The sequence below is a fragment of the Pan paniscus genome, chromosome 20 (assembly GCF_029289425.2).
Source record: "Pan paniscus chromosome 20, NHGRI_mPanPan1-v2.0_pri, whole genome shotgun sequence".
NCBI lineage: Eukaryota > Metazoa > Chordata > Mammalia > Primates > Hominidae > Pan > Pan paniscus.
In genome coordinates, this window is record NC_073269.2 from 15,592,498 (window position 1) to 15,612,127 (window position 19,630).

At 53.8% G+C, this 19,630-nt stretch overlaps 1 protein-coding gene across 13 annotated transcripts in view; it reads left to right on the forward strand.

Annotated features, from left to right (window-relative positions):
• ILF3 (interleukin enhancer binding factor 3) overlaps positions 1 to 18,860 on the forward strand; it is a 38,908-nt gene extending 20,048 nt beyond the window's left edge. For 3 of the 13 annotated variants that reach the window (XM_003809576.6, XM_008961833.4, XM_008961831.4), the window contains exons 5-20: positions 3,606 to 3,753; positions 5,056 to 5,147; positions 5,540 to 5,635; positions 6,258 to 6,369; positions 6,788 to 6,885; positions 7,460 to 7,571; positions 7,660 to 7,770; positions 8,434 to 8,633; positions 8,995 to 9,162; positions 9,581 to 9,718; positions 9,822 to 9,998; positions 10,092 to 10,245; positions 10,373 to 10,426; positions 13,808 to 14,170; positions 15,012 to 15,140; positions 15,641 to 18,860. In XM_003809576.6, coding sequence (XP_003809624.2) covers positions 3,606 to 3,753; positions 5,056 to 5,147; positions 5,540 to 5,635; positions 6,258 to 6,369; positions 6,788 to 6,885; positions 7,460 to 7,571; positions 7,660 to 7,770; positions 8,434 to 8,633; positions 8,995 to 9,162; positions 9,581 to 9,718; positions 9,822 to 9,998; positions 10,092 to 10,245; positions 10,373 to 10,426; positions 13,808 to 14,170; positions 15,012 to 15,140; positions 15,641 to 15,774 — 2,286 coding nt within the window. In that variant the 3' untranslated portion in view covers positions 15,775 to 18,860. Of the gene's footprint in view, positions 1 to 3,605; positions 3,754 to 5,055; positions 5,148 to 5,539; positions 5,636 to 6,257; positions 6,370 to 6,787; positions 6,886 to 7,459; positions 7,572 to 7,659; positions 7,771 to 8,433; positions 8,634 to 8,994; positions 9,163 to 9,580; positions 9,719 to 9,821; positions 9,999 to 10,091; positions 10,246 to 10,372; positions 10,427 to 10,871; positions 12,228 to 13,807; positions 14,171 to 15,011; positions 15,141 to 15,640 lie in introns of those variants that run through there. The other 10 variants (XM_003809577.6, XM_057300699.2, XM_057300698.2 and 7 more) reach the window with 5 other exon arrangements.
• Positions 18,861 to 19,630: the final 770 nt, after the last annotated feature.

Genomic DNA, 19,630 nt, shown 5'->3' on the forward strand with positions numbered 1-19,630 from the left:
CATTAGATACTTCTGCGGAGCTATTGGAGATGAAGCTGTGAAATTTTTCTAGTGACAATTTTCTTTTTTTTTCTTGTGAAGGTACATCAGCATAGAGGTAATTCTTTTTCTTTTTTGAAACAGTCTTGCTCTGTCACCCAGGCTGGAGTGCTGTGGTGCGATGTTGGCTTACTGCAGCCTCCGCCTCCTGGGTTCAAGTGATTCTCCTGCTTCAGCCTCCTGAGTAGCTGGGATTATGGGTGCCCACTGCCATGTCCAGCTAATTTTTGCATTTTTAGTAGAGACCATGTTGGCCAGTCTGGTCTCGAACTCCTGACCTCAGGTATTATGCCCGTCTCTGCCTCCCAATAGTTCTGGGATTACAGGCGTGAGCCACTGTGTCCGGCCCATAGTGGTAATTTTTTGGCAGGGGGGGTATCGGGGCGGGACAGAGTTTCGCTGTTGTTGCCCAGGCTGGAGTGCAGTGGGGCGATCTCAGCTCACTGCAACCCCCGCCTCCCGGGTTCAAGCGATTCTCCTGCCTCAGCCTCCTGAGTAGCTGGGATTGGAGGCATGCCCCACCACGCCCAGCTACTTCCGTGTTTTTCGTAGAGATGGGTTTTCTCCATGTTGGTCAGGCTGGTCTCGAACTCCCAACCTCAGGTGATCTGCCCGTCTTGGCCTCCCAAAGTGCTGGGATTACAGGCGTGAACCACTGCGCCCATCCATAGTAGTAATTCTTAAATTAACTTTATTCTTGTCTCTGTCTAGCAAGGATATTAAGTGAAGTAAATTGTCATAAATGTTTCTACAGTAAAAACATTTGTGAGAAACCATTCCTTTTTTTTTGGAGATGGAGTCTCGCTGTGTCGCCCAGGCTGGAGTGCAGTGGCGCCATCTTGGTTCACTGCAAGCTCCGCCTCCTGGGTTCACACCATTCTCCTGCCTCAGCCTCCCGAGTAGCTGGGACTACAGGCACCTGCCACCACGCCCAGCTAATTTTTTGTATTTTTCGTAGCATCTCTGGTCTTTACGCATCAGGTGAAGTTTCATCTGTGTTAGCCAAGATGGTCTCGATCTCCTGACCTTTTTTTTTTTTTTTTTTTTTTTAAAGGAGACAGGGTCTCTTGCTCTGTTGCCCAGGCTTGGGTACAGTGGTGCAATCACAGCTCACTGCAGCCTCAAGCAATCCTCTGGCCTCAAGCTATCCTCCCACCTCAGCCTCCTATCTGGGACCGCAAGCATGTGCCACCATGTCTGGCTAATTTTTAAAATTTTTTGTACATACGAGGTTTCATTATGTTGTCCTGGCTGGTTTTGAGCTCCTGGCCTTAAGCTATTTGCTTGCCTCAGCCTCCCAAAGTGCTGGGATTACAGGCATGCGCCATTGAGCCTGGCCAATAATTATTCCTTAAAGATGAAAATAATAGGTATTTTTTAAATCATTTTCAGTGGTTCCTTAAGAGGGGTGAATCATTCTCCTCCCCTGATAACATTTGGTAGTGTCTGTTGACAATGCGGTGTTGGGGTGCTGTGGTGCTGTCAGCACCTGATAGGTGAAGACCAGAGATGAACACCCTATCATGTGCAGAGTAGTCCCCTCAACCAAGAATTATCCAGCCCAGAAGGTCAGTTGTACTGAGGTTGAGAAATCCTGTTTCAGATTTTCCAATGTATTTACTCTCCTCCCAACGTATTTACTTAACTTCCTTCAGCTTGAATTTTCTTCTTTCTTTCTTTTTTTTTTTTTGTTTTTTTGTTTTTTTGAGACTGTGTCTTGCTCTGTCCCCCAGGCTGGAGTGCGGTGGCACAGTCTCAGCTCACTGTAGCCTCCGCCTCCCTGCCTCAGCCTCCCAAGTAGCTGGGATTACAGGCGCCTGCCACCGTGCCGGGCTATTTTTTATATTTTTAGTGAAGACAGGATTTCACAATATTGGCCAGGCTGGTCTCGAACTCCTGACCTCAAGTGACCCACCCACCTCGGCCTCTCAAAGTGCTGGGATTACAGGTGCGAGCCACTACCCTCAGCCAAAAGCTTGAATTTTCTTTGTCAAGTTATAGAAGGTGGTATCAATAATGAAAATAGTCGTGAGTGTCCTTGTAGATGTGCATTTGCAGCAAGTACGTACGTTTAGATGCGCCATAGGATACTGCACACTGACTGTTTCACTGCACACAGGGTTTATTCTACACTGGCTTCTCGTCCCAGCATGGAAGTAGCAGTGGCTGGATGCCCACTCTGCAGTGTCCACCGCTTTCCCCGCAGCATCTGTTTGAGGCTTCCAGCAGCCTTGTGGTGTAGTTCGTGTCATTAAGTCCATTATACAGATTAGAGTCTGTATGAGAGTGATTTATCCAAAGTTGATCAACTACTAAAGGGCAAAAGGGGGGTCTCCTCCTCCTGGCTCCTGGATCCGAAACTCTTTGCCATTGGTTTTTTTTTGGAGACGGAGTCTCACTCTTGTCACCCAGGCTGGAATGTAGTGGCGCGATCTCAGCTCACTGCAGCCTCTGCCTCCCTGGTTTAAGCGAGTCTCCTCCTTCAGTCTTCTGAGTATCTAGGACTACATGCTTCCACTGCGCCCAGCTAATTTTTGTATTTTTAGTAGGGATGGGGTTTCACCATGTTGGCCAGGTTGGTCTTGAACTCCTGACCTGACCTCGGCTGATCTGCCCACCTCAGCCTCCCAAAGTGCTGGGATTACAGGCGTGAGCCACCTCACCTGGCCTAACATTGCTTTTTTGTTTGTTTTTTTTTTGGTTTGTTTTTTTTTTTGAGACAGAGTCTCGCTCTATTGCCCAGGCTGGAGTGCAGTGGCATGATCTTGCCTCACTGCAAGCTCTGCCTTCCGGGTTCACGCCATTCTCCTGCCTCAGCCTCCTGAGTAGCTGGGACTACAGGCACCCGCCACCACGCCCAGCTAGTTTTTTTGTATTTTTAGTAGAGATGGGATTTCACCCTGTTAGCCAGGATGGTCTCGATCTCCTGACCTTGTGATCCGCCCACCTCAGCCTCCTAAAGTGCTGGGATTACAGGCGTGAGGCACTGCACCTGGCCTAACATTGCTTTTTTGTTTGTTTGTTGTTTTGTTTTTGTTTTTGAGATAGAGTCTCGCTCTGTCGCCCAGGCTGGAGTGCAGTGGTGTGATCTCAGCTCACTGCAAGCTCCACCTCCCATGTTCACACCATTCTCCTGCCTCAGCCTCCCGAGTAGCTGGGACTACAGGTGCCTGCTACCACGCCCGGCTAGTTTTTTGTATTTTTAGTAGAGATGGTGTTTCACCGGGTTATCCAGGATGGTCTCGATCTCCTGACCTCGTGATCCACCCACCTCGGACTCCCAAAGTGCTGGGATTGCAGGCATGAGCCACCGCGCCCGGCCCTACCATTGCATTTTTAAGCACCGTTTGGAAATCGCTTCTTTCACTAGTTATCCCTCTTTCAAGTACCCAAAACGTGGCCAAAGACCTGGCCAGTTAGAGAGACCCTGACATCCCAGGTGAAATCACTTCCGGGTCATCATACTCAAGAGGTTGGCCTTTCTGTTGCAGGAGTAGGTGGAGCCAGATAAAATTGTTGATTGCTTTGAGGAGAAAGTGTTTTGAAAGTTGCATTTTATTTTTTAGGCTGTAACAGAAGACAAGTACGAAATACTGCAATCTGTCGACGATGCTGCGATTGTGATAAAAAACACAAAAGAGCCTCCATTGTCCCTGACCATCCACCTGACATCCCCTGTTGTCAGAGAAGAAATGGAGAAAGTATTAGCTGGAGGTAGGGAGGCCGAGACACTCCGGCAGGACTTTGAAAATGTGGTGTTCCCTCACTATTCAAATGTGCTATTCAGTTTTAGACTGCTTTGGTATACGGTGTAGATTGACCACCTTTACTCTGAGATCACATCTCCCGTTGGCTTTGAGTACTTGGGAGTTTGACAAAACGGTCGCACTAAAAGTGAGTAGCACTTTTCATAGGGGACTGCACCATTTTCCTTTATCTTCATCCTTGAATGTTCGCAAACATGAATGTGGAAGTTGCTTTTCTATGGAGCCATTCTCTGGCTGTGGAGAAGTGTCCCTGGTGATTCCATGGTTTTAAAGATGAGACAACCAGATGGTTTCTGCATGAGCACCACGTTGGAGTTTACCAACAGCCTGTGCTGTAGCTGAGCTGAGGGCCTCTTCGTTTGTCCTCTGTCGTGGCTCTTTTATCATCTAAAGTGACAGAAGCACAAAGAGCTGATACAGAGTTTTGGATAAAGTTTTAAACTGTTGTCCAATTTTTCAAACCACATCATTGGACCTCACGCTAATAATGTGCTCGCAGTCCATGGCCCGCCGCTCGCGTGCCTGTCTTCAGGCCTTATCCAAACCCCTGGTGTGCAGATGGCAGAGAAGACAAACGCTCTGCTTGGCCGCAGCATAGGCTGGCATAGCGCCCTTGTTGCTGTTTACCTTTGGTTCTCATAGCTGATTCCGACTACCAAAGCCCTTCTAGTTGATCAACGTAGGGACGCTGGACCTTTGACCAACAGGACTCTCTCTGTCAAGGGCTGGGGCTAGGGCAGTCCCGCCTGGTGGGCGGAGTTGGTCCCCTTTGCCGCAGATGCCTTGGGATGGCTGTTGTGGGATGCAGAGAGGGAGTTCATTTCCTCTCCCTCGGCCTTTTTAAATTTTTTCCTATTGAACATTTTAGCATAGCTAATTTATTGGGAGAACATGGGGAGGAGGCAAGGGAAGAGGATTAGAAGATAGGCTCCACCTATCTCTCCCCTCCCTCATGAGATTATTCCTTTTAGAATAACTCCCCACTTTTGTTTTTATGTTTGTTTTATTTTTTCTTTTTCTTTCTTTTTTCTTTTTCTTTTTATTTTTGGAGGGGGCCTCCAATTTTTACAATTTCCTCACAGGGCAGAGTTGAATGTGCTCTAGTTTCTCCTTCCCTGGTCCAGGGTGGAGATGAATTCAGCTTCTGGGAAACTCAGCTGCCCTTTAGAAAGCTGCCACATCCCCTTTCCACCTGACAGAAACCCCTTGGTCAAACTGTGCCTTGTCTTCTTATTCCATCCATGAATAGAAACGCTATCAGTCAACGACCCCCCGGACGTTCTGGACAGGCAGAAATGCCTTGCTGCCTTGGCGTCCCTCCGACACGCCAAGTGGTTCCAGGTTTGCATTTTGTTCTTCTATTTGTCTTTTGGTAGAGAATTCCTAAGTTTTAACTTGGCTAACTGTCACCATAAAGATTCCTTAACATTGACGATAGCCGTGCCGAGCTTAGCACCTGCAGCTGCGCAGGTCCTAAAGGAGTGCACCTCAACAAATTCGACCCCAAAAGAGGCTGAGACTGAGTTGGTGGGCTGCTGCTGCTGCTGCTGCTTTGTGTTAGGAGTAACACTCTCTTGTACACGTAGTGACATTGCGGCTGGCCACAGCCTTGGTGGTCGCCAGTGCTGACTGTTTACCCTTGGCAAAGCAGCAACGTGACACTTGTGTTGTTCATGTTGACTTGTGCCCTGGGCGGTGCCTCAGACTGAAGAGCCTGTGTTTTGTTCCCCTAGGCCAGAGCCAACGGGCTGAAGTCTTGTGTCATTGTGATCCGGGTCTTGAGGGACCTGTGCACTCGCGTGCCCACCTGGGGTCCCCTCCGAGGCTGGGTAAGGCATGTTGCTGTGGCTGCTGGGGGTGGTGTGTGCAGAGTCTTTTGGATATCCCAGGAACACTTGATGGTCACGGGGCAGGAGTGGCCCCTTGACGCGTGGCTGGTGTGTACTCTCCAGAGCTGCCTGTGGAGCTGCTCCTGCTTGCCACACCTGGGGTTGGGGTTGGGGCAGTGTGGGTCGGGGCCCTCTGCAGGGTCGCACAGCTCAGTCCCAGGAGTGGGGGCTGACCAGGAGGTGGGAATGATCCCTCTGGGAAGGTTTGTAGATACTCTCACACAGGACCAGTTCTTGCCAGTTGCACCCTTTTTTTTTTCAGCTTGCAGTTGAGGTGGTTTTTATATTTGTAAATAAATGGTTAGATTTTAAGTAAGAAGTACTACATCATAACCTTAGGTTGGTCTCTGAGCTCACACAGCCTGCAGGATGTCATGTCTGGTCCTTGAAGGCCCCTGTCCTAGATGCCCTGGCTCAGGCTTAGCCCTGAGGCTTTGACTTTACCCGACTGGTTGGCTATGAGTCCCACGTGTGCCCCGACCCACTCATGCAGTGACAGCTCCCTAGTGGCGGCCGGCCCCATCCTGTAGGCTCTTGGCTCACTGTCCCTCTTCCCTTTCAGCCTCTCGAGCTCCTGTGTGAGAAATCCATTGGCACGGCCAACAGACCGATGGGTGCTGGCGAGGCCCTGCGGAGAGTGCTGGAGTGCCTGGCGTCGGGCATCGTGATGCCAGGTTGGGGCCTTGTGCTTTGCAGGTTGCAGGGAAAGGACAGGGTTCCAGGCCGCCTCCTGGCGGGTACACTGACTGGGTTAGGACAGCAGCAGCCCCGTGTCCACCCCCTAGAGCTGAAGCATGTGACTACCCTCTGGCACCATCATATCCAGCCCTGACCGGGTCCGCAGCCGTCATTCAGAGGGCGGATCCGGGGCAGTGGTGACCCACTCCCACGTGACTTTCTTGCTCTGAGACACTTGTGAATTATTTCTGTCAAGGGCTGGACGCCGAGTGGGTCACCGAGCTAGGCATGTTTTCCAGAGCTGGGTGTGGATGGGGCGCGGGGGGTAACACACCTAGTTCCCTCAGCCAGCACACCTCTTCAGAGATGCTAAAAGATAATCCTCTGCATATCTTCCTTGTTTCCTGCCTTCAGATGGTTCTGGCATTTATGACCCTTGTGAAAAAGAAGCCACTGATGCTATTGGGCATCTAGACAGACAGCAACGGGAAGATATCACACAGAGTGCGCAGGTATAGTCATCGCCATTGCCAACGTGCGCCCTGACCCAGTCTGTAATCACTGGCTTCCAGTTCCATTACTGGGTATTCCCAGGGTAGCCCCTGGACTCGTAGGCTCAGGTCGGGGACTGAAGGCAAAAGGATTGTGTCTGATACAGGGCGCCCCAATCTGGGCTGCTTCTTTCCCCTGGTGCCATGCGTGGTTGTCGTCTGCCCCCTCCCTTGGCTTGCTCGAGTGCCGTTTTCAGACACTGTGAGTGGCGCTGGGAGATGTGTTTGCTGTGCGGACTGCTCCGGGGGACCTTCCCCTGCAGGCCACCACATGGCTCCGTGTGGCAACCAGTCCCCAGGTTGGGGTCTCCTGTATTCCTTTGGAAGGGGGGTGGTCACAGGCTGGCCTTCCCCCACAGCAAGGCTGGGCTTGAGCAGTCAGGCTCTCCCCTGGCTGGTGGGGGACCCCTTGCTGTCGTAAGGGAGACCATTAGCAGCCCTTCAGCTCTGCCCCTCCTCAGAAGGCAGTAGTGAGCGCACACTCCATGGCCGGGAGCACAGGGCAGCTGAGTCAGAGCCTCTTCCCCTTCTCCAGCACGCACTGCGGCTTGCTGCCTTCGGCCAGCTCCATAAAGTCCTGGGCATGGACCCTCTGCCTTCCAAGATGCCCAAGAAACCAAAGAATGAAAACCCAGTGGACTACACCGGTAAGCCTGCGGCGGTTGCCTGATGGCTGGGGCTCCAGGAAGAGTCACCATCTGCATCTCCCAGCCATGCCCTGGTCTCTCCTTGCAGTTCAGATCCCACCAAGCACCACCTATGCCATTACGCCCATGAAACGCCCAATGGAGGAGGACGGGGAGGAGAAGTCGCCCAGCAAAAAGAAGAAGAAGATTCAGAAGAAAGGTACAGGCCGGGCGCGGTGGCTCACGCCTGTAATCCCAGCACTTTGGGAGGCCGAGGCGGGAGAATCGCTTGAGCTCAGGAGTTTTGAGACCACCAGCCTGGGCAACATGGCGAAACCCCGTCTCTACAAAAAATACAAAAATTAGCTGGGTGTGGTGGCGCACCTGTAGTGCCAGCTACTTGGGAGGCTGAGATGGGAGGATGGCTTGAGCCTGGGAGGCGGAGGTTGCAGTGAGCAACTGTACTCCAGCCTGGGCAGCAGCGCGAGACCTTGCTTAAAATCAGTGTTGAAAAATTTTAGAAGCTAAATAGGTAAAAAAGCAGGAAGGTGCAGACCTTCACTAGTGCTGCTGCTTTATCCATCTGGTCCTGTGAAGGCTCACCCTGAAGCTATGGGACGGCTGCTTTTGTTTCATTTTTCTCACTTGTGGTTTCTGAGTCCTTTTAACAATGATGAGGCATGATTGGAGATGTGGAAGATGAGTAGGATGGTGGTGCTACAGCTGGAGGCCACAGGAGAGGTGCAAGCTGGGCTCAGTTTGTGTGGCTGCCCCACCCACTGTGTTACGCCACAGAGGCAGCCCTAGGGGTTAGGATTGGCAGAGCTCTCGTGGAGACCTGCCATCGTGCTGATCCAGAGCCACCTTGCTATTCTCTCTGTAGAGGAGAAGGCAGAGCCCCCCCAGGCTATGAATGCCCTGATGCGGTTGAACCAGCTGAAGCCAGGGCTGCAGTACAAGCTGGTGTCCCAGACTGGGCCCGTCCATGCCCCCATCTTTACCATGTCTGTGGAGGTTGATGGCAATTCATTCGAGGCCTCTGGGCCCTCCAAAAAGACGGCCAAGCTGCACGTGGCCGTTAAGGTAAGTGTGGCCAGCATCACTGTCTTCTAATAGCAGAACCATGGTCTTTGTTTTGGGCCCCTTCTGAGCCATTGTCTCTCAGGGAGGGCATGTAGATTCTAAAAACACACATGGTTAGATGGCGAGTATTTGCCAAGTCACATGTGGCAAGAACGCCTTCCCACTGTGGCTGGCAGGCAGAGGGGTCCCCAAACATGATTGGGGCATTAGGGCCTCCTGGGAGCAGGAGCTGAAAGGAAACAGCCCTCCTTCAGATGGCTTCCCGGGTGGGTGCCTGTAGGCCATGGGGAGGCCCTGCATGCATGGCTCCCGGGCTGTGCCCTGCTTCACTGGGACCTTGGGGGTCTTGCCACCTCTGCAGGTGTTACAGGACATGGGCTTGCCGACGGGTGCTGAAGGCAGGGACTCGAGCAAGGGGGAGGACTCGGCTGAGGAGACCGAGGCGAAGCCAGCAGTGGTGGCCCCCGCCCCAGTGGTAGAAGCTGTCTCCACCCCTAGTGTGGCCTTTCCCTCAGATGCCACTGCCGAGGTGAGCACATGGTGGGCGCTGGGAGTGACTGCCTGGACAGAGCAGGCAGCCATGTGTCCTGTCAGTGAGGTGGTTACTGGTCCTTGTTAATTTGCCCCAAAAAGTGGACCTTTCAGGCCAGAAGTCTGCACAGGAAGCTGGGTGCTGCCCTCCGAGCCGTGTCGGGGAGGGCCTTGTGGATGTTATCCCAGCATCCTAGGCTACACTGGGGTGGCCTTGGGTTGATAACGTGCTGTTCAGAGGGGAGGCACAGGAAGGGGGCACATTGCTGGAAGGCCCTCAATAGAGTCAGTGGAGACTCTGGCAAGGGCTGGCAGTGTCTGAAGAGCAGAGGCCCCGCCTCAGTCCTGCCACTCCTCCCATGTGGCTGGAATGCCCATAGCTGAGTTTGTCGGTCTTCTTTTCTGTTTTCCCTGAGAACGTAAAACAGCAGGGGCCGATCCTGACAAAGCACGGCAAGAACCCAGTCATGGAGCTGAACGAGAAAAGGCGTGGGCTCAAGTACGAGCTCATCTCCGAGACCGGGGGCAGCCATGACAAGCGCTTCGTCATGGAGGTGCGCAGCCTGAAGCTGCCTGCTGGGGCAGTCCCATGGGGAGGCCTGGGGTCCCCCTGCCCCTGGAGGGAGGCACTGAGTCATCTCCGTTTGCACTTTCCAGGTCGAAGTGGATGGACAGAAGTTCCAAGGTGCTGGTTCCAACAAAAAGGTGGCGAAGGCCTACGCTGCTCTTGCTGCCCTAGAAAAGCTTTTCCCTGACACCCCTCTCGCCCTTGATGCCAACAAAAAGAAGAGAGCCCCAGTACCCGTCAGAGGGGGACCGAAATTTGCTGCTAAGGTGAGCAGTGGCCCTTGAACCTCCTGGCCCGGGCATGGGTTCTTCTGCAATGTGAGCACGAAGGGAATGTCACTTCCCTGTGTTCTCTTCTAGCCACATAACCCTGGCTTCGGCATGGGAGGCCCCATGCACAACGAAGTGCCCCCACCCCCCAACCTTCGAGGGCGGGGAAGAGGCGGGAACATCCGGGGACGAGGGCGCGGACGAGGATTTGGTGGCGCCAACCATGGAGGCTACATGAATGCCGGTAAGGGCCCTCATACTGCACTGTCCCCGCCTTCCCCATGTGCATGCTCTGGGAACAAATGTGTGGGGCTCCTGGGGTGGGCCGGAGACACTGCTGGACCCCGGTAACACTGTCTTTCCCTTTCCAGGTGCTGGGTATGGAAGCTATGGGTACGGAGGCAACTCGGCGACAGCAGGCTACAGTAAGTGTGCGTTTCTGTCTGTCTGACCTGGGAAGCAGCCGCAGTGTAGCGTCTGGGCCTGAGTTAGCAAAGGGTGGCCAGAGCAGCCTCGAGGAGGCTGTAGAAGGGGCACACACCTTTTTGCGGTGATTAGGTCAGACGGCCCTCGACCCCCACCCCTTCCCGGCCCCACAGTGGGATTGATTGTGTTAACACACGAACTCGTGTAACTGCAAAGTTCCTTAAAAGTTAGAATTTTAAATTTCTCTGCTTTAAGCCATGCGAAGCACCAATCTTGTGAATACGCTTTTCCGGCCAGTGCACAGCTCTTGTCTTGAGAAGGAGCCTTCATTGGGGGGTTACAGGAGCAGAGAAATCTAAAACATGAATTTCAAATGTGGCGCTCTGTGCCCTTTTTCAAAAGAATTCTAATTTCTTCTCTCTGCTCTGTCTCCCCCTTTTGTAGGTGACTTTTTCACAGACTGCTACGGCTATCATGATTTTGGGTCTTCCTAGAGCGTCTAAAAGTATTGCACACAAAATCAACTTTTTACTCCAATTTCCTCCAACTCCAAAACCCAAAGTGTCCGTGCTGTGTCCCTGTGCTTCACTGGGTTTCTCAACCGTGGCTTTTCACCGCAGCTTGTCTGAAACTCTTAGCCTGCAGAATTTAAGACAATGGCAGTTTTTATCGTGATTTGCCTTTGAACTTGGTCCTATTGAAGTTCACAATAAGTGGAAAACAATTTTTTCAGAGAATGTATTTTTGTGCAGAATTGCACAGAATTCTAGAGACAGCGTTGTTCGGCATCAAGGCAAAAGCCCACCTTTGCTTTTTATGGAAAGCATTACTTTATTTAAAGAGACAGACAATGACGCATTTTAATCTACCTTTGTCTTAATTTACAGCAGGTTTTGTATGAATTTTTAACCTTTTAACAAACTCCCAAATCTGGTTGATGCCTTTGACAGTGATGAAAACGATTTCACCACATCTGAATCCAGAGAAACCGGCTTTTTTTCTTATTGCGAGCATGTTAAAACGTTGGGAACATGTGGGGAATTGTATATTGCGCTGAATTAACTTCTCCCGCCTCTTGTAATGCTCTGGTGGGTTCTTGTTTGGGAATGCGATATTTTGTGGCTGGTTTAGCTAGAGAGTGAACTCTCAAAGGTATCAAAACTGTGCTTCCATTATTAGTGCAAGAAACAGACAGGCTTTAAGGGGTAGATGACGTGAAATTTTGCAAGTCTTAATTACAGCTGCAGATGCATGGGATTCTGGATTTTTTTGTTGCTTTTTAGTTTAATGGGACTTTAAAAGTAATTGAGGAGAAAGAACCGTGATGTTCCCTGTTTCTCCAGTAAAGGACTGGCTTTTGCTTGGGCAGAGGTGGTGCTGCTGGGTGTGCAGCTGCCACAGACTCCAAAGCCGTAGAAGTTTGTCTGTGCAAACACACGGAGTCATTCTGGCTCTCTACTGAGGCCCCTGTTTTCTGGCAGGTGCCCTCCTTGGAAACTGGTTTTGGCTCTGATCAGCGGTTCTTTTTGCAGCAAAGCCTGCATCTGTGTTGACTTGCAAGATTTTGCGTTTATTCAGGCAAAAACTGGTCAAAATGGTTACTACATGATTTGTTCCCAGAGGTTTGAAACATTCAGTGAAACTTTTTAAAACTTTGATTGCATGATGTATTTTTTTTTTAGAAAGTTATTGTTTGAGAATAATGTCTTTTTATACCAGGAAAATAGTTATCCTGAATGACGTTGAAAACTCCCCCTCCCCTTTATTTTTTTTTAATCAATACATGTGAAAGTAACAAGCCCTCGGCCCTTGCGTCTTCATTCATTCCCGGCTTCAGGCGGGGCGAGGTGGTGTGCTCAGTGCAGGACACTGGGGAAGCTGGGGCTGTGGGGCTGTGGGGTGTGGGTCCTGGTGGGGGCGGTTCTGAAGATCCCATCCTCCCAGTCTCCTCGCTGAGCTGCCGCATGTTCGCTTTCTGGCATTGTGGGACACATCCTCCCTCTTGGTGTCTTGGCTTTGTGATGGCAGGCGAGGGAGGAGGCCTGCCTGAAGAACACAAACTGAAGGTTGCAGATAGTTCTGTCCACGTTGTCATGCAGGCAGCCCACCACACCAGCGTGGGGTACACATCTCCAGTGGGTGGAGGCACGTGAGGACTCCCAGTTACCCTACCCAGGAGGCGGTGGGCCCTTAGTGTCCTCAATCTGGGAAGGAAGGACAGGCAGCGTGGGAGCCTCCCCTTCCCTCCCACCCACCCTGGGCCTGGAGGTCTGGGCAGCCTGACTGGGCAAAGGTGGCTGCATTCACAAGCCGACCCGCTCTGAGAGCCCAGGAACTCAGCTGCGCCTGGTGAGCGCTTGGGCGTTGGCCAGCTTGGCTGGAGAGCCACCACCATGACCCAGCCTCCCACCTCACCCACCCTCTGAGCCTTCCCACACCCACTGTGGAGACTCCCTGTGTGGGGCTCCCTTGCAAGGCTTGGGGTGCAGCATTCCCTCAGCCAGTGCCATCCCCTTTGTTCCACTCGAGCCTCTGGCGGGGCCGTGTATTGACAAACCTAGTGACCAGAAGTGGGGTCTCACTGCTACATTTTCAGCTTGCGGCTGAGAATGTAGTGGCTGCACTGCACACTTTCAGCCCTGCTGCTCAGCCCCACCTGCACCCAGCAGCTGTGCTGGGGACAAGGAAGGGGCCTCGGGAGTCATTAGGGCTGTAGGTCTAGGCCTCACCCGGCTTTCCTGCCCTAGCCGTGGCCACTGCCCTCTGCCAGCCAGGCTGGGGCTTGCTCACATCCTGAGTCACATGCTTGCATGAGTATCGCAAGGGAGGTGCCTGCATCATTGACTGAGTCTCGATTTGTCTTCCAAGAACCAAACCAGCTCAGACCAGTTGGTCTTCTCAGGATGATGACGGTCCAGGGGCCTCTTTAAATAGCATCTTTTAGGGGCCTCCAGGCCTGTGCCTGTGGAGCCTGTTCCCAGCATAGCAGGGAGGAGGGGGGTGGCCGCTGCTTCTCTGGGGCTTTGCTTTTCCTGTCACCATTGGGGATCTCTGGGTAGCCGTCAGCTAGCTGTGAATGTCGTCCCGCGCTCGGAGTCCATCTCATTGTAATGTTGACATCCGCTGCAAAAGCTGCTGGCGCGTGCTGCTTGGCAAAGCCCCATTGTTGTCATCAGCTGCTGGGTGAGTGGAGCTGAAGGCTGGGCCAGCCCAAACGGCTGTGCTAAGGACCGGAGCCACTGCTCCTCTCCCTCCTTGTCCTACTGCCTCTGACCTGGGCTTGTGGGTCAGCCTTCAGGACCCATGGCTACCGCCTGCCCTTCCCTCCCCTCCCCCTGCCCTTTCCCGTCCTCCGCCTGACCCACTGCCTCCCTGTTTAGGTCAGTTCTACAGCAACGGAGGGCATTCTGGGAATGCCGGTGGCGGTGGCGGCGGGGGCGGTGGTGGCTCCTCCGGCTATGGCTCCTACTACCAAGGTGACAACTACAACTCACCGGTGCCCCCAAAACACGCTGGGAAGAAGCAGCCACACGGGGGCCAGCAGAAGCCCTCCTACGGCTCGGGCTACCAGTCCCACCAGGGCCAGCAGCAGTCCTACAACCAGAGCCCCTACAGCAACTATGGCCCTCCACAGGGCAAGCAGAAAGGCTATAACCATGGACAAGGCAGCTACTCCTACTCGAACTCCTACAACTCTCCCGGGGGCGGGGGCGGATCCGACTACAACTACGAGAGCAAATTCAGTGAGTTGGCTTCCAGAGCCCCTCGGCCGGGCCAGGGTCCAGGCCCCAGCAGTGCAGCCCACGGAGTGGCAGAAGCTCGGCACTGCCCAGACCTCTGGCTGAGGGCCTTAGGAGGAGGACAAGTGGTGCTGGCTGCGGGCGGGTGCTAGGAAGATGGGGCGTGGGACCTCATGGTGCAGTCTCCGCCACTCTCTCTGGTGTGTTCTCCGAAGGCAGGGTAGCTGAGGCCTCTGTCTCGAGGCCCTGGCTGTGGGTGAGGCTGCAAGGTGACTTCCTGGGACTTGCTCTAGAGAGTTTTGCATCCAGCCCCTGCAAGAGCCTGACCTCTCCGCCACCGCCTTTCCGCTTCCTCATGCGCAGACCCAGCAGGCCCGGGCTGCACCAGTGACCCAGTGGGGCTGAGTAGGTGTGTCCTTGGGACCCAGCAGCTGTCAGCAGCAGGCCAGGGACTTGACAGAGGCTGTGCTGGTGGGTCAGAAGGGGGTGCTGTGTGTCTGGTGCTGCTGGCTGAGGAGAGGCGGCTGCTGGGGTCTCGAGCACTTCCTCAGCTGCTGCTGGGAAGTTTGGGCTGCAGGAACAGATGGGAAGGCACCCCAGAGCAGGGCTTTGGAGCTTGGTGACCAGCCCAGCCCAGGGCCAGGTGACCCTGCAGGGCTCCAGCTGGCCCCTGGTACTTACCTGATGGGCTGATGTGCGACATTGAAGCAGGCAGGGAGAAGAGTTAGAGGCCCAGGGTCTGGGCCAGGGGCTGGCCGCGTCTGAGGCGCACCACAAGGCCCCCGGGCCTCCCAAGGTGTGTCTTTCCTGGGGCCCCTTAACCATCCTGTCTTCTCTCCCCCAGACTACAGTGGTAGTGGAGGCCGAAGCGGCGGGAACAGCTACGGCTCAGGCGGGTCATCCTACAACCCAGGGTCACACGGGGGCTACGGCGGAGGTTCTGGGGGCGGCTCCTCATACCAAGGCAAACAAGGTGGGCCTGGAGCCCCTGGTGGCACAGCATGGGGGGCCTGGCAGCTGCTGTGAAGCGGGATATGGACCTGGTGGGAGCAGACAGCAGCGTGGGCAGGGCTGCAGTGGCAGGTGGGCCCTGTGAGAACACGCTCTCGGATGCACTGGCAGCTGCTAAGGCTTTCGGGAGCAGCCGGAGAGCCAGCAGTGTCCCCACGCTTAACCCCTGGTACCTGTGTGAAATGTGGGTGACACCAAGGCCAAACAGCTGTTCCCCCGGTTCTGGCCAGTAGCTCAGCCTTGGGCTCAGGTAGCTTCTCCCAGAAACGAGGGTCACAGTGGTCCCACCTCTCAGAGTCTTGGTGCCAGCCTGATCCAGTGATGTATGGTAGGCAGGCAGAGCCGCACAGGAGCCCACAAGTCTTGCCCACCTGCATTCTGGCCGAGGCTTGGGTGTGGGCTGCCTAACCTGAGCCCCGCTGGCTGGGCCCCTCGGCTCTAACCCACCACTCTCTCTCCTAGGAGGCTACTCACAGTCGAACTACAACTCCCCGGGGTCCGGCCAGAACTACAGTGGCCCTCCCAGCTCCTACCAGTCCTCACAAGGCGGCTATGGCAGAAACGCAGACCACAGCATGAACTACCAGTACAGATAAGCCCCCGCAGGGCGGAGATTTCTACCTTCTGCACTTACTCCCCATCAGAAGATCGAGTTTTATGCATCACAGTTAACATGTCAGCTGGCCCTCCAGGCCCCCGCCCCCACCCCGTCCACGTTGCTGTGTCGTGAGGTGCAGCGGGTCACCCTGTGGCCCGTCCTGTGACCCATATTTAGCCGTGTTTGGGACTCCGTGTCTTCAATGGTTTGTTAGTTGCCATTACAACTTTGTCTGGGTAGAGTTTTTGAGTTTTTGCAGTTCAGTATCCCTCTGTCTATTCACACTTCGTGTTAGTGGTAACTCAGTTTGTCTTTAAATAGTTACGGAAGGGATACGTCATTTGTTAATGCTTTTGTGACGTGAGTTAAACGAGCTTTCTGTATTTTAATGCTTTAGTGTTTCAGTTTTATAAGTGAAGATTTTATTTTAAAAACCAGTGGGAAAGAGTGGGGGGTTTCTTTTTATGTCTGGGTCATTCAGGCAGTACATCTGAATTAAGCTGAATGTAGACAAATAAAGAAAAACAAAACTGCGCCCGTCTTAGGCCTGGGTGTCTGACCCACCAGCAGTGCAATGGGCAGGTTTCCCCACTCTATTCCTGCTCTTGGGAAAGCAGGGTGGGCCATCAGGATGGTCCCTGGTCCTTAGAGAGGGTCCAGTTCCAGGCTTCTAGACATTTTACTCATGCTCAGCGAAGGCTGGTTCCTGGTCCCCTGGGCTGTGTAGACCCGGTGTCCCACCAGGCTCCAGGCTCCCACCGTCTACAGAGGGGCTTACAGCGCCCATTCTGGTCTTGGGGAACCCATCACAAAATAGGCTTTTTCTGCTCCCTGATTCTGGTGTAGTTCTAAGTACGCAGTGATCTCCTCTGTAGGGGCGTGCCTGTGGTGGAACATAACGCAGTTACAAAAGAAAGGGCAGGTGAGGCCTGGGTAACCCCAGCCATGAACCGTCAGTGGTTGGAGGGAGCTTCGTGTCTGTGCTGGAGCTGCAGCCTGCTCGCCATCTGGAGGCTCAATGGAGTGGGGAGTTGGGGTTCTCATACCAGCAGATTTCCCTAGAGCGTGATTCTCCCATCTGAGGCAATCTTGCCTCCCAGGGGAAATTTTGCAATGTTTGGAGGATGTTGTCACAGCTAGTAGCGGGTGCTCTGGGATCTGGTGGATAGATGCCAAGGATGCTGTCAAGCATACTATACTGCCCAGAACAGTGGCCCATAGCAGGGACCTGCCCTATCAAAATATCAGGCGTATGGAGGTGGAGACCCAACGCTAGAGCAGCCCTTCTCAGCTCCACCCTGCCCGGGGAGGGAGGAGGAGCTCTGGTTTCAGAGCAGTGCCGGGATTGCCTTTCCCCAGGATCTGTGTGGGCCATCCAGGAAGAACTGTACTGGCCAAGCCTGGGACCACACGTCTGCAGAGATCCTGCTCTGCTGGCCTGAGCCCCAGGCCTTGGCCTCCTGTGCTTGGGTAACCATGGCCACTGGGAAAAGCAAGGACCATGTTTGACTTTCTTGGAGAGGTGAAAGAGGTGAAAGAACAAGTTGTGTGCTAGAAAACTTTTGAGGAATTCTTATTTGTGTTAGAGCAGAGGAGGTCCCAGATACCAAGTGGCGCCTCCCAGGAAAGGCTGGGAGAAGAGGTGGCCTGGAGTACCCCGAGATCCCAGCAGCACACACAGTGGAGGGATGAGGATGGATGGGTCCTAACCCCCGATTTTGATGGGATGTGTTCATGTCCTATCTCCTCTCCTGGACACATTAAGGGGTTGGGACAAGAAGAGACTCCTGTGAGGTCAGCAGACCTTGTGTTTAAGGAGAGAATGCCTGCCTGCAACACTCATGGAGAGGGACACTTCCTGGCCCCACCTGCTAAATACCTCCAAACTCTGGGCAGGCGCCTGCATTCTCAACACAGGACTTCCCTCACAGTTTCCCGACCAGTGACCACCACCACGTTCAGGTTTCTGAATGCAGACCCACCACGAGGGATGGATTCCACCCGCCCGCCCTGCTGCAGATATATGCGGCACAGCAGGCACGTGCCTGGAGAGAACAGTTCCTGAGCACAGCACCCTTGGAGCCCTCACCCCGCTCACGATCCTCACCAGTGCTGATGATGCCGTCATGCTGCTGGCCTGAGACAGTATCCCAGCTACAACAGGACGACACCGGGTTCAGGAATATGTGGCTATCACCTTGAGCACTGACAGTGGCCTTCCAGGCTAGTTGCCTTCCAAACGCAGGTAGCCGACCTGCAGGAGGGCCTACAAACGGGCCCAGCAAGAGCTGGGCAACAGCTGGCTTGTGAAATGAGACACCTCGACCAATATGCTTTGGGTGGACGGTGTCCTACATGTTCAGTGGAGGCCACCAGGAGCATCCATGAGCGGGGAAGGGGTCCACACCCTTACATGGCGAGTTGATACGATGGGGTGCTTGGTGGATGGGCCATGGAGGTCCGTGAGCTGGAACTGGGCACACGCCATCCCAGAGGGCTCAGGATGCCCCAGGAAGGAAAGAAGGGCAACAGACTACACGATTGGACGTGTGTGGTTGACTGGGATGAAGTTGGAGGGAGGGGCAGGGCCTTGCAGGGGATTGGTACTGATCCCAGGGAGGAAGTGTTGGGGCTTCATGAAGTAGGATGAAAGGAGGCCCCTGAGCCATGACAAGGGGCACATCCAGGATTTCCGCCACCCTGAATTTAGTAGAGCTAGTAGGCCCTGGTCGTCACTCTGGGCAGGGATGCCGTCAGCCTTGAGGGTCGCCACCCACCTGTGTGTTGCCCTCTGTCCTGGCAGGGAAACATACACCCCTTGTCTCACCACCAACCTTGCTTGTGTAGTCAGCAGGGCTGGCCCTGCCCCAAGGACTCACTGCATGTACCCGGACCCCTAGGCCTGGCCTTTGCAGCATAGTTGGGAGCTTCTGGATTCCATCTGCACCTGTGAGCCCCATGCTGGCTGTGCACTGCGCGGGCCTGAGACTGCTGGATACAATGTTGGGCAACAACTCAGCCAGCCTGATGGCAGCCTCAGAGGCTTACTCTAACCCATCCCAGAATAAATGGAGACTTCATGTGTTCATTGTTTCATTCACTCAACATGCGTTCGTTCATTTTTTAAGAGAGACAGGATATTATTGCTCTGTCATCCAAGCTGAAGTGCAGTGGTATCATCGTAGCTCACTGCAGTCTTGAACCCCTGAGAGCTCAAGCGATCCTCCCGTTACAGCCTCTGGAGTAGCTGGGACCACAGGGCTGTGCCTCCATGACTGACTAATTTTCTTGTAGAGGTGGGTCGCCAAGCCTAGTCTTGAACTCCTGGCCTTAAGCAACTCAGCTTCCCTATAGTAGCTGGGATGACAGGCAGCGCCACTGTGCCCTGCTGTCGTGTTTATTATTGCACGGTGATTACATGTCAAGTCTGGTGCTGGTTGCTGGGAACGCAATGGTGAACCTGCTCCCAACCCACATGGAGCTTCCAGGCACAAAGAGGGCTGTGTCACAGTTGGACAGGGAGTACCTGTCAAGGCTTTCCCCTCAGGTGAGAGTATGGGTGAGTTGGACCCAAGAATGTTAGGAAGGGAAGGGGAGGCCAGGCAGAGGGAATAGCTTGAGCAAAAATTCAGCTGGGGGATGAGGGTGGGCTTCAAGAAGCTGAAGTCAGGTGGGTAGAGCATTTTGATGCAAAACAAAGGAATGCTGGGAAATGAGGCTGGAGGTCAGTGGGATCTTGAGGGCCCCCAAGTGGAGTGCCAGGCACAGGAGTTCTTGCCTTCTTTCTAAGGACAGTGGGGAGCCATGGATGGATTCTGACCTGGGAAGACTTCAGGCCCATTCAGGCTCCCAAG